The 14062-nt window shown below is 34.7% G+C and overlaps 1 protein-coding gene across 8 annotated transcripts in view; it reads right to left on the bottom strand.

Annotated features, from left to right (window-relative positions):
• Positions 1–445: 445 nt before the first annotated feature.
• CysRS (cysteine--tRNA ligase, cytoplasmic) overlaps positions 446–14062 on the bottom strand; it is a 57018-nt gene continuing 43401 nt past the window's right edge. For 4 of the 8 annotated variants that reach the window (XM_076455871.1, XM_076455870.1, XM_076455868.1 and 1 more), the window contains exons 18-21: positions 13980–14060; positions 4988–5067; positions 3779–3922; positions 446–2244 (exon numbers count right to left, since the gene is read on the bottom strand). In XM_076455871.1, coding sequence (XP_076311986.1) covers positions 2131–2244; positions 3779–3922; positions 4988–5067; positions 13980–14060 — 419 coding nt within the window. In that variant the 3' untranslated portion in view covers positions 446–2130. The remainder of the gene's footprint in view (positions 2245–3778; positions 3923–4987; positions 5068–13979; positions 14061–14062) is intronic. The other 4 variants (XM_076455874.1, XM_076455873.1, XM_076455869.1 and 1 more) reach the window with 1 other exon arrangement.

The following is a 14062-nucleotide window of genomic DNA, read 5'->3' as shown; positions in this document are numbered from 1 at the left end:
CAAAACAAGTTTTCTAATATTCTTAGTTTTGTCCCTAAACATAAAAACAAGAAACTAAGATGAAATATTTATATAATCATCAAAAACCTAATAATAGGCATTTCACTAGCAGTTGGGGTTTTTTCATTATCCATTTATAAATACATATAATATTAGTGTGATAATTTGGTGAATATACATACCAGACTTATCACAAAGCAGACAGATATACAAAGAGTAATAATAATCTAGAGAAGTCATTAACTTGAATACAAGATTCGTTTCAATCAATTAATGCTCTGGTTAGTTTAAATAAATATGCAAACCATGATTTATCTTTAGTGAAAAATACCAAAATATTATTTATAAAATGAACTAGATTTTGTGATTGATTTATCTTAAAGCACTACAACTAAAAGTCAAAATTATCATAGACAGTATGATACAAAAACAACATGATTTCAGATTACCTTCATAAAATATTATTTTATTTCAGTTCAGTTGCATTACTGCAATATTTAATTTAGAATGTGATCAAATAAAATCATGGCAAAACAAACATCTGAATTTGTAAATACTGATCAAGGGCAAGTGTTTATAGTTCAACTAAAGTTACTGTAATGAAGTGATTTTTTTAACATTACAAACTTTATTTGAAAATGAGCTGATACTTGTTAAAGGAATGTTTTCATAAATGTAATAAAAAAAAAGGAAAGAAAAATCTCATTAAAAGAACAAATCACTGATTTTAATACCAATGGTTAATAACTTATCACCTAAGAGTTCATCAAATCTATGTTATACTAGAAATCTATTAAGGAAACAAAAGGTGAGAAACCAGAATACTAACAAGTAGTTCTAGACTCATCTAGAGTATTCTTTGCAATGCATTGTATGGAAGGTAACTTAACAAACTACAGATACTCAGGCAAAAGAAATTAAATGTTTTTTTACATTACAGTTAGGCTAAGAAAGATATGAATTTTACCTTGGTACTACCAGCTGTACTTTACTTCAGTGTTATACAGAGTGTAAAATAATATCAGAATATAACAAACTATTACACCACTCGCTAGTTTCAATTACATATAGTTAGTTCACTTTCTTCCAGACTGTCCTTCAATAAGATAAGATCACTCATAGCAATGGTAACAATATTAACACTAATTTGAAACTCCACCACAAAAATACAATATTTTATGTGAAACTATGCATGTAATATGGACTCGGGTAGACAAAATGTATTTTATATACTAAAACATTTAAGTAATATTTAAAACATATGAAATTTGAAATTAAGGATTGTATCATCATTAAATATGTACTATATTGGTATTAATGAAGATGAACTTAAGTTATTAGGGACAGTGTAACAATAACATATAGTTTATGGTAACATTTATTTAGAAGAGCATATTCAAATTTTAACTTCTAAAGAAACAATTTGTATCAAATGTATAGCATTACAGCATACTTATATATATTATGGTAAAACAGTGAATGCAGTTTTGATAACTGTGCTCCGTTATTAATTGAAACACATTTTTAAAGTGTAAATCTTACATAAATGACCAAAGTTTTCAAAAAATTAGGAATAAGTTGTTAGAGAAACACTAAAAAAATTTTAAAACTTTTTTCAACTTTTTAAAAGCAAGTAATATAATTCTTGATGAAGTGGTACACTTTTTCAAAAATAAAACTTTTAACTCAGAATTGAACATACCCTCTCTTCTGGAAATATGGATTTGTGTTTCACATAAGGCTGAATTTTTCAAATGTATTTTATTTAAAACTATTTTTTCAGTGTTATTTTTACACTTTATGTAACTCATACAGTTTTTTTAAAGTTTAATGGCATAAAACACCAAAATAATGAATGCAAAAAAAAGGAATTTGAACGAAGTTATAAATGAAGTCTTACATAAGTAATTACATCTTTACCCTAGAAAAGTACAATTTGTTGTTTCTTCATTAATTAGATGTACAGAGAAACTAAAGTCTCATATAGTGAACACAAGTTGCATAAGTTAAATATTTTACAAAAACACAAGCCAGGTTAAAGTAAATTTAATTTAAGATGTTCTCAATAATCAAGGATTCCACTTCAATAAAATTATGGATTGTTTTTTTGTATACATATTTTTTATTATTTTATGATTTTACAAAGTCATTGTACTTCTTTTCTTGGGCCTGGTAAATTTTTGTCAACTTTTTCAGCTGTCCTTTACTAAGTTCTTTACCTTCTATATCATGTGTTGGCATTCCCTGATAAGAAAGAAAGATATGACTTACAAAACCAGTCAAATACCACAAAGAAGAAATAAACAGTTTTGAGATACATTGTAATACAATAACTGTAAAGCATAAAATGTATCATTACACCAGATCTCTCTCAATTTAGGAACAAAACATTACTATATACTCTTTCACTGTAAGATAACATTTGAAACTAACCAACCATGCAGTATGGTCTAGCATCCACATTGTTCTGATCTCTTAAAAGATGCACAATTAACATATTCTCATTTTAAACAAACACTTGTCCTATTTCTGTACCAACAGGTATATCAACCTCAACTACAAAACAATATCATCAACATAAAGAGGCTGAAGGTAGCTGACATTACTCAACAACAAATGTTTTAGTTGTTATTGTATAGCATAATGAGAAACGTGCAGTTTGGCTAACATCAGCAATAACTAAGCAATGTTAAAATTAGCTAACTGAGTAAAGATGTTTAAACATTTTGTACTTTAAACTGGCTAATGCCATTACTCTTTGGCTGCTATATTATCTCAAACATTTACAATGGGAAGCTTTTAATACTGAAGTTTATTGGTCATTACCAACATTAACCCTATGCACTTCTCACTGCAAAGGTTTTGTTATTTAATGTGAGATTATACATGTACATCTACAGCTAGGTGATTATTGGTATTTGATAACTGATTAACTGACAGTCCCATTCATTTATTAGACTTGATTCATTAATTAGTGTTCCTGATAAGTCCTCTAGCCAGCAGTTCAAAAATAAAGATAAAAATTGGTGATAATGACACATAGTCTAAGTAACTGTGTCATAATAAGTGCAGGATAAGTAAGTTTGATGGCAATGGGAATTGAACTTGAGACCCTCAAATCAAAACTGAAACTTAAAAAATTATAATGCTAAAGTTGGGTAGAGCACAGACATCCCATTACATAACATTGTGCTTAAAAATAAAATAAATGTTAACAATATATCAGTTATTTGAACAATTGGAATAATCAAAAACACCAATTCTGATCAATTGATTTAATCATTTTTAATTAAAATTATCAGGAAAATAAAAAATAACAAGTAACACAGATTTCAATTAATTGATTAATTTATATGGCATTTATTCATGTAATTGTTGATCATAGGTAACTGATTAAAGCAGCCAGCTCTACCTACATTATATTTAAAGTTTAATGTACTCTATAATGTGAGATTATACCTATATGTAATACCAAAACTTGAATAAAAAAAGCATTGTTCAATATTTATTACATAAAAGTTTCAACTTTATATCAATAGACTCAGTGGGTTACATTGTTTAGTTGAAGAAATGAAAAAAACTGAACTCATCATATAACTGACAAATTGTTCAAAGTAAGCCTCCCAATTTTTCAAACTATAGCCAACAAAGAAATTTTTAAATCAAAACAAAAGATGACAAAGTATATTCAAATAAAAATATTTCTGTCATTTCAAATACCCATAACATTTTAACAAAATGTACATTTTATTGAAAAGACTGAAAAACTGTTGCACACCTTTTCATCAAACTTGGAATACTTATCAGTTTCTGATTTGAACAGTTCCCAAGGTGGAATTTTTCGCTGAGCATCTTTGGCTAATTGAGCTTCTAACTGTTGCTGTTTTTTCCTTTCTTTTTCCAAGCGCTTTTCCTCTTCTGCCTACCATAAAAACCAATACACAATAAATAATGTTTAAATAAATTAAAAATCCAATTAGAAGAACATTAAGCTGAAATCTTAAATAACATTTTATATATTTATATAAATTGTGTGATAATGTGGATATAATTTATCACAAAGTTCATCTTAACAGAGTACAGAACCAAAGCAAACCCAATATTTGTGCAACTCTGCAAAGTAAATGCAGTACACAAAAATTAAGCAGAAGGTCATAAAGGCTACGTCATCATCCAAATGTCATCAAGGAATTATTTCACCACATTAAATTATAAAACATGAATTAGGTGTTGTATAAAATAATTTTCAGCAAAACTAACTTGAATGTTGGCATACTCCTGCCTAAAATATTAGCAGGTGAGCAAGCATGCACATATGAATAGACTGATTAACAAACATGGTTCTTTTAATTACACAGATAGTAAATATCTAAAATTACAGTATCAAGAAGTGTAATCATTAATTATCTTCATTTGTTTGTTTTTCGTTTTCCTTCAATAACAATATCAACTCCTTTTTACTCTCCCCTAAATTATTAGTAAAGCATTGGATACATAACCACCATTATAATACTTCTTAAATAGTGAATAATTAAAATTATAGTATCAAGAAGTGTAAAAAAACAAGAACTGTGACCACAGATTTTGCAGTGTAATATAATGGTTTATGATTATTTATAAGCCACAGAATGATAAATAATTAACTTAACATGTTTCATTGTCTGTTTATGTAAATGAAATAATTATCTTTAAAGTTAACATTGTAATTTGCATTTGTATAGAACAATGCATGTAAAACTTTGTTCACTTTTGCATTCATTTAAACATAAAAATATCACTGTATAACTAAACCAACAGGAATATTGGGTGTTCAGGTGAGTAAGCATGCATACACACATGGACTGACTGACAAACATTGTTCGTTTAATTACACAGATGCTTCAAAGCTACCTTAAAAACACTGTTACCAAACAGTTAATGTTTTCAAAGTGAAATCTTGAAAGTTATTGTTTTAATTTTCATAAAACATTTGATGAGATAAACTCACCAAAACTCCTACCTTTAGTTTCATCTCTTTCTCTTTTAGAAAAGTTTCTTTATCGACCAGCTTCACCACAGGAGGAAGACCTGACAGATAATATTATGTAGAACTGATCACAAACACATAACATTTAAGATATACTGAGTATCATTTTGCTTCTTTTCAAATATGACTCAAATGTGTTTGAGTATGTAGTATGAATTTTATCTTTTCTTAACCAGCATCAATTCTTTATGTTTAAAGTTAACATTTTCCTAATCTGAAAATCTTTCAATAGATACTCATTTGTATATGTGATAGCATCATTCTTTAATGGGGCAAGACAAAAAATTTGCATCAAAAGTAGGGAGAACAGGTAAGAATGTGTGAGGAGGTATCTACCAGAAATACACTTTCAGCTCACGAAAGTGTTAACTTTTGAATAACTCATTTTGACACACAGAAATGCTAGAATCTCAGACTGAAATGGCAAAGAGGCTGGTGCAAAAATTTACCTAGATGAACTCCCTTTACAAAAGTACCCAAATCCCATGGAGTGTGACACACAATAGCAGAAGCTCCATAGGAATACACCTATGGGAGACCACATATTACTTTGTATCTATAAACTAGTGAGCAGCAAGGGTCTTCTGTGCTCCTCTCAAAATAAAAAGGGAGAAGAATTTACATTGAAGAGACCTAGAGAAGTGCCAGGATTCCCATCATACCACCAGACACTGCAAGTTTTACACAGACAGAATAAAAACATGACCATCCACACACTTGCACATAAATGGTTGGTGAGCAAATGTATATATGTGTATGTGGATTGGTTGGGGCATAATCAGACCATTTGACATATGCAAACTTCAACTCTACCGAACAGTATCTGGCTGCTGCAGAGAACATTAATATTGTGGTACTATTTTTGAGAAGTGACCTGTACAACAATGAGAATGTCACCACTGCCTCATTTCAACTGGTTAGGACTCCCCATGGTTCCCCAGCATCTAAAAAGTAGTGAGTGGCAAGAGTTTTCCATTCCATGCTTCACTTAAAATAAGAAAGAGGAATAATTCACACTGGAGAGACCCAGAGAAGTTCTAAGACTCCCATCATTCCACCAGCCACTGGAGACAGTGCAATGAGTGATTGTAGTACTCTATTTTAAAAGCCAGCAACACTAAGTCAGAAAAGTGTCCAGAACACTTCTTTAATGCTAACTTTTTCCATGATAGTCCATGGAATTTGCATGGTCTCGATCAGACAACTGAGTAAGTACGTATACCAGTGAGCCAGGAATAATGGTTTGAGAACTTTCTGTTATCTTAGTTCACTGTGGATTTTTCAAAATAATCATAAAGGTGAAATTCAGCAGGAGATAAAACAGCTAGTTGATATAGTTAATGAGAGAGGAAAGTGTTGGGAGTCATTCATGGGCTCACTTGAAAAATGTTCTCCAAAGATCAGTTAAAATGGGAAGCAATCAATGGGTTAGGTGAAGAATTTAATGAGAAGAAATGTGGAAGAGCTGTGAATATCCACATCCAGTGAAATATACATCAACCTGAGAAGTTGAGAAGGCCATCCAATGATGTTAGAAGGAGAGAGGATTCTCATAAAATGTGTGGTCCCATGATAAAAAGTGTGTGATAAGAAACATTAAACAGCTTAGCTGAAGCAGGACACAGTAATTGATATGGGTCTGAACAATAGGATACAAGAGAGAGAGAAGGAAGGAATATAAAATAGAAAGTTGGTCACCTTGCTGAGTGAAAGTCTAAGTAAAGGAGAATATAAGTGCAGTGGAAGAGAGAGTAAAAATAATCAATTTTCTAGATGTCTGAATGATGGCAAATGCAAGAGGAGAAGTTTTGAGAGAAAAGTGGTACGAAAAGCAAGACATCAATGGCTCAAACAGGTCATGAATGAGAGCATGCAAAACTACATTAGAATCCCAGTTCCACATGGGAGTTGGACAAGAGGTTGGTAAAGAAGAAAAAAATGGGAAGAAAACACTATATACTAAGAAATGGTGAAACACTTTGGATAATGCTGCCATTAAGTATTGATGGTAAAGGTGACAAACTAAAAAAATAAGGTGTAAGAAAGGATGGCAGCAAAAGAGCTAGCAAGCATGCTGAACACTACAACACTTTGCATAATGGCTGCAACATCTTTTTTCAGCCAGTGAATCCACCCCTCACGACTATATTGGATAAAGGACAAAGTAGAAGTCCTCCTGCTTGATAATTCATAATAACAAAGTAAAGCTATGAAAAGAAAAGCCAAAGCATAATAAAAAATGAAAAAGTTAATCCTATCACTAAGGGTCTCCTTTACTGTGAATAGTGTTTTAGTGTTTCAGACACAAAATTTTATAAATCTACTTTTGCTTATGTTGTACTAATTAGCATAGCATAATATCATAGCACATCATCCATAATTTAATAGTACACAAGTTTTACGTTCTAAATTGTACAAGACAATAATAAAACAAATCTGAATTTCCCCTAATGTAACACATTTTCTCAAGGGATTCTTTCTTCTCTACTTTATCTACTACCCCTACAATAAATGCAAAGTTAAATGTAAATTATTCAGAATAAAATAGTTATTGCTTAGACAAACCATATTTTTATTGCCTTCAATTCTATCTGGTTACAGAGCTATCAAATATAAAATCATATCACTCTTATTAATAGTTCTCTCTCATGTTTAATTACATATCATCTACAACCAACATAAATTGAAGTTTTTCATCTATCAAACAGCATATTGTATAATACTGTGTTCTGAACCGATAAGCATCAGTCTCACTTACAATACACAGTTCACTCCCATGGAAAAGTTAATGACTAACTTGGGTGACTTTGTAACCATTCTTGTTGCATAGTTAGAAAGCCAGAAAAGTTTTAAGTGTGAGGGGAAATTGTACACTTTTTGTATGTTATTAGCCTGTATTTTTTGATGCACTATTTAATTAAATAAAAAACTGTTTAGTGCAATACCATCATAAGAAAAAATAAGACTGTATAAGTACATTATTTCTTGTTTATTCTTTAGTTATTATCATAAAAGTAACTGAAATGTAAAAATATTTATATATTTTTACCAATTTTCTTTTAGGTCAGTTGACATTAGATTAGTTAAAAGAAATTATAATAATATAATAAAAATGTTTCATGAGGAATGCATAGGAGCAGCTTTTGGGTAATGTAATTCAATTTAATGTGAGCTGCACATTCCCCTAGTGACTTACAACTTATAATGGCACAGACAGTAGTTAGACATGGTTCAACAGGAAACAAAACAATAGAATTTAATTATAAATAGAGGTATACTGTTACAAGTTTGTTATTAGTGTCACCTTCACCAATAACACTGTCTAACGTCATTGACAAACCTTGGGACAGAATATGGTGAAAACAGGACCGTCATTAAGAGTCATAATGATGGCAAGAAAGTAAAATGTGGTTTATTGTGATCTGAGTATCATACAGACAACACAATGGTGCATCAGAAAATGATGAATTAAAAACCTGTGACCAATGCGTAGTCTAGTTATAACAACTTCCTCTTTCCAATCCTTACAGAACAAGACTGCCAAAGTCCAATACAGTGTTTTATTTGGAAAAGCTTGTCACATTGCTCATTCCAAGTGAACTGTCAGCTGGCACAGAGTCGAACCTTGAATACAGGACCATAGTCCATGTATGGAACAAGCACAGCAGTGATAGTGCCAGAGCAGATAGATTTTGCTGTGGCATCGGCGAGCTCATTCCCATGGATACCAACATGGCCCAGTATTCACAAAAACTGGATAGAAATAGATGCTAAAGATAATTGGGTCAATTGGTTTTGAATATCGGCAAAAACAAAGTGTAAACTAATGTGAAGAGATTCCAGAGCCAGTAGAGAACTAAGCGAGTCAGTATAAATAGTGCAGTTTGAATACTGCTTAGCTTCTATATGATGCAGGGCAAGTGAAATGGCACACAATTTAGCAGTGAACACAAAATCTGTAGAGGATATTTTACACGCAACCACCGAATCACAACAAACCATGGCTGAGCCCACATAGTCACCTGATTTTGAACCATCTGTATAAGTAGGAGTGGAAGGACGGTTCAAAAGATGTTCAGCAAATAACAGACATTATTTTCAATCAGAAATGTCTGATTTTCTCAGATGACTTAAAGATAGGTCACATTGAGGGACCATAAGAGGCCATGGTGGGATGGGCTGAACAGTGGATACATTAGTGTTATCCAAAGACAGACCCAATTCATCCAACTGTGCCTGGATACGAAGGCCAAAAGAAACAATGGCAGATCATCTCTTCTGTAAAAGTATGGCCCACCAAGAAAGAAAAACACAATCCCAGGTGGGACGCTTTGGTAAGGAACGAAGTTTCAAAGCATATAGTAAAGACAGTTGCAAACTGCAGAGGTGCAAAGAAGGTTCATGAGATTACATATAAGCTCTGAACTGGGGAAGCATCTTTAAAGCCAAAGTCCTGGCAGAGCCATAGACCAGTGATTCATAATCAAGTTTCGAATAAATAAAAGTACGATATATGTTTAGCACAGAACATCGATCTGCTCCCCAGGTGTTGGAAGAGAGGACTCGGAGAATGTTCAGTGCTCTTGTACATTTGACCTGAAACTGCTTGATGTGTAGTATAAAGGTCAGCTTACGGTCAAAGATTAGCTCCAAGAACTTTGTCTCAGGGACCACAGGCAGCATAACTTTACCGATACAAAGTTCAGAATCATGGTGAATACCCCGTTAGCGGCAAAAGTGCATGCAAACAGTTTAGAGAAAGAGAGAAGTTAAAGCCATTTACCGTGGTCCACTTCAGTAAACAATTGAGGGCAGTCTGTAGCTGTCGCTGAATATATCTCATGTTCAACGACGGACATGAGATGTGAAAGTCATTGACATAGAGCCCATTTGTAACAGTAACAAGTTCAGTGAGGGCATTAATCTTTATACTGAAAAGTGTGACACTCAAAACACAACCATGAGGGACTCAAAGTTCCTGTAGAAAAGGAGGGGAACGTGTTTAACTCACACGAACTTCGAATCTCCTGTCCATTAAAGATTTTTAACAAAAATGGGCAAATGGCCACGTAACCAATATATATGGAGGATATATATAAAATGCCATATCTCCATGTTATATCATAAGCCCTCTCAATATCAAAGAATACTGATACAACATGTTGTCATTTCAGAAAGGCTTCTCTGATGGATGTTTCAAGTTGAATCAGGTGGTCCATGGTGGAGTGCTGTCGTCAGAACCCACACTGGATGGGTGAGAGGAGGTTGTTTGGTTTGAGGAATCAAATGAAATGAGCATTAACCATCCACTCTAAGGTCTTACAGAGATAGCTCATCAAAGCAACTGGAAGGTAGTTTGAAGGAATATTGGGAACCTTACCAGGCTCAGAGAAAGGTAGGACAATAGCCTGGTGCCAGGCATCAGGAAAAACATTCTCCTGCCAAATTCAGTTAAAAACAAGCAGAAGAATAGTAAGAGAAGCAAGAGATAGATGGCGCAGCATTTCATAGTGTACATCATCAGGTCCAATCGAGGTACTGCCAAACCGATGAAGGGCAAGTTTAAGTTTCACCAGTGTAAAGGAACGATTAAAGTCATAGAGACAATCAGCTTGAAAAGACAGAGATGTTTGCTCTGCCTGAGTTTTGATGGCTAAGAAGGTGGAGGAAGAAGCAGAAGTGCTAGATACCTAGTAAAAGCTTTCACCTTGAGTATCAGTGATGCTCCAGGTATCACCTATTTCCTGGCCATCAGAGAGCAATATCGAGAAGGGGACAGAATTATACTGCCCAATGACCTTTTGAATCTTGTCTCATATAACTTTGAAACTGGTGGTTGATGATATGCTGGTTGTGAACTTAATCCAAGATTCCTTCTGGCTTTGACATCTTATGCATAAAGCAGATGCACGGGCTCCCTGGAAAGCAATGTGGTTCGAGAGTGTGAGATATCTACAGAAAGTATCCCAGGCTTGTTTTTGTGCCTTCCATATCATGTGGCAGGCAGGATTCCACCATGGACAAGGATATTGTGGAAAATGTGTTGAGGTTTTAGGAATACACTGAGCAGCTGCCTGTACAATACAGTCAATTACTGCTGCCACACAGTCATTGGCTTATAGACAATGGCAGGATTAAGTTCTCCAAGAGCAGTGAAAGAAGGCCAGTTTGCTTGATAAAGCTTCTATCGAGGCACATGGGTCGGATGGCATTGACCACGACCAATCTCTCTCAAAATAATAAGAAAATGATCACTGCCTCATGGATTATTGTCAACCCTCCAAGAAAAATGGGAGAATAGTGAAGGGGAGCCAATTGAGAGGTCAACAGCAGTAAAGGACTGACTAGGTGCATGAAAATAAATAGAAGAACCAATATTGGAAAGAGAAAGGTTGTGATCAGAGAGCACATGCTCTATGGAGCGACCTCTCCTATCAACATCAGCACTTTCCCAGGATTAAAAAGGAAGATGGCAACTGTTCAATGAGAACATCAAGGTCTGATTGATCATAGGTCTCTCTAGGTTACAGGTAGAAAGAACAAATAGTCATGGTACGACCCAAGGAAACACAGATGACTACGGCCTCCAAGGGTGTGTCGAGTGGCAAAGACAGGCTGAGCACATGCTGATCAACCAACAATACTACCCCTCCATGCACTTGTCAATCACACAGCCTGTCATTTCTGCACAAAGAAAACCTCCAAAGGATGACAGTATCAGCAGGTTTTAGAAATGTTTCCAATAAGGAAAGACATACAGAATGGTAGGAAGCAATCAGTGTTTTGATGTCATCCGAATTAGACCTAAACCTCAACAGTTCCATTGTATCAAGGTGGCCATTTTTATTTATGTGCAGGTGAATTGGGTGGAGAACCCTTCTGTTTATGACCACATCTTTTCTCTTTACTGTCTTTATTAGAAGGAGATCGATTGACCTCCATGGATCCTGCACTAGGTCGATTGGGCAGGTCTTTGCTGTTCGAAGAGGATTCCAGCAACTGAGTACATGATTGTTTTGCATTGTTTTGGAAATGCTTGTACCAAAAACCAAAGAAAGGGGATCTTGGGATTTGCTGGAATGTATGTAAGGGACAGAGATGGATGTTGAAGTTGATTCCTCAACCTTTTTAACCATGGAGATCAAAAGACTTTTCATTTGTTTCAAAAACGATTTTTTTGGAGGCACAGAGAGATCTGCCTGCACTCTCACTGCAGTACTGGAATGGAGTGCAGCAGCATATGTCCGAGATGAAGTGGTGAACAGCAGCTTGCAAGCCTCAGGATAAGCAATATTATGAATCGTTTTCAAATGTTGCACCTCTTTTTCTTCCAATCATTTAGGGCAAGAAGGGTGATAGCCCTTGCAATTGATGCAATGAAAGTCCATTTCACACTTGTAGGCATCATGGTCTTTGCCACCACGATGAGCACACATCAAGGAACCACGACAAAATGTCTTCGAGTGACAAAACCGCTGACACTGGAAATATCGGAGAGGGTTTGGAATGTATGGCTGTATGTATTCTGTGATTAAAATAACCTGCCTTGATGGTGGCAGGTGGACATGGTGACGTAAATATGAGAATGAGGACATTGGTCAGCATCATAATTTCATCCTGGAAAGTGGATATGCACCTAATTGCAGAAACTCCTTGGGTGGAGAAACCAGCAAAAATCTCTGACTCTGGGATGTTCTTCAAATCCTTCTCAACAAGAACTACTTGTGATGAATTCAAAGTAGCATGAGGTGTAACCTCAATAGGTATATTCCCAATTGCCTTTAAATACAAGAGGAATTCACTATGTCACCAGATTGAAGCATCTTTACTGATTTTGGAGAGCCAGCAAGTCCCCCCCCAGTACCTTCTAATGAAAAAGGAAGACATTTTCCCTAAAGGTTTATCTGAAAGTGAATGCAATATAAGAAAATGAGGTACAACAGGTGGTACAGATGGTGAAGATTGCTGCTCAAAATCTTCAAGATGTGGTCGTTTACCTAGAGACTGTTTTTTCACTATTTTATTAAGATTTTTAATTGGAGTATGCATAAAAAAAAGGAAAATTTTGGTGCCCACTGACCTCACCCACCATGGAGCTCTATGAGGAGACACACTACAATGTCAAACAAGGACACTGTAGCAATGCCAGGGTTTCTTGGGCACTATACCCAAACACCAACATCAGATACAATGTCCACAACACCTGTTGAGAACATCCAACACTGGTACTTGGTTGACCCTAGCCCAAGTGGACCAGCCAATTGATCCAAGGGGGCAACCCCAAAGCTGCCCATCTGCAGGAATTCAAGGCCAAAGTGGTGTGTTAGGGTTGGACCCCTCGACCACCAGGATCCTTTCCTACCCTTCACGGGTTCCCATGAACAGCAAACACATGGGTGGATGTTAAGATCCCAGAGAAGGTAAACTGAAAGAACAAAACCTTCCCTAGGAAGTCCCCTCACCACGTACAGGAATCCAGACTGAGGAGCCCTAATTCTGAGCTGATAGACTAAAGAGAAGGCAGGTAGTTAACAATACCTCCAACTAACTCTTGGGCTACTCGAGTCAAATAGTGAAATTCAACAGTCATTGTTACACCAAAACCACAACCATAAAATAAAGAGCATGGATCTTTGCAACCAGACAGTGCCAAGCTATTATAAAACAAACAACTTGAGTCAGCAGCAACTGTTATTTTCTATATAGCTCAAACAATAACACAATCTTATACAAATATTCAAGATGAAAAAGCTTAGAAATCTTTTTGATCTAATTTATTAGTCATAACTTATAACTAATGATGAGGTGTTTTAATTTTATCACATAACAACAGAGTACTAAATGAAGTAAATTTACGAAAATATGCTAACTGTTCTACATGAAAAAAAAACAGTATTATAGCAAATAAAGACATTAAATCATCTGTTTTAAAGAACGAGGTAATGCATCTCACCTTCATGATCTTCTAAACGAACTCCCAACTGTGGTAAAACATTGTCTCTCATGTCATCACACAGCTTCAAAATATCTACAGCT

The sequence above is a fragment of the Tachypleus tridentatus genome, chromosome 9 (assembly GCF_004210375.1).
Source record: "Tachypleus tridentatus isolate NWPU-2018 chromosome 9, ASM421037v1, whole genome shotgun sequence".
Classification (NCBI taxonomy): domain Eukaryota; kingdom Metazoa; phylum Arthropoda; class Merostomata; order Xiphosura; family Limulidae; genus Tachypleus; species Tachypleus tridentatus.
This window is presented reverse-complemented; position numbering and strand designations above follow the sequence as displayed.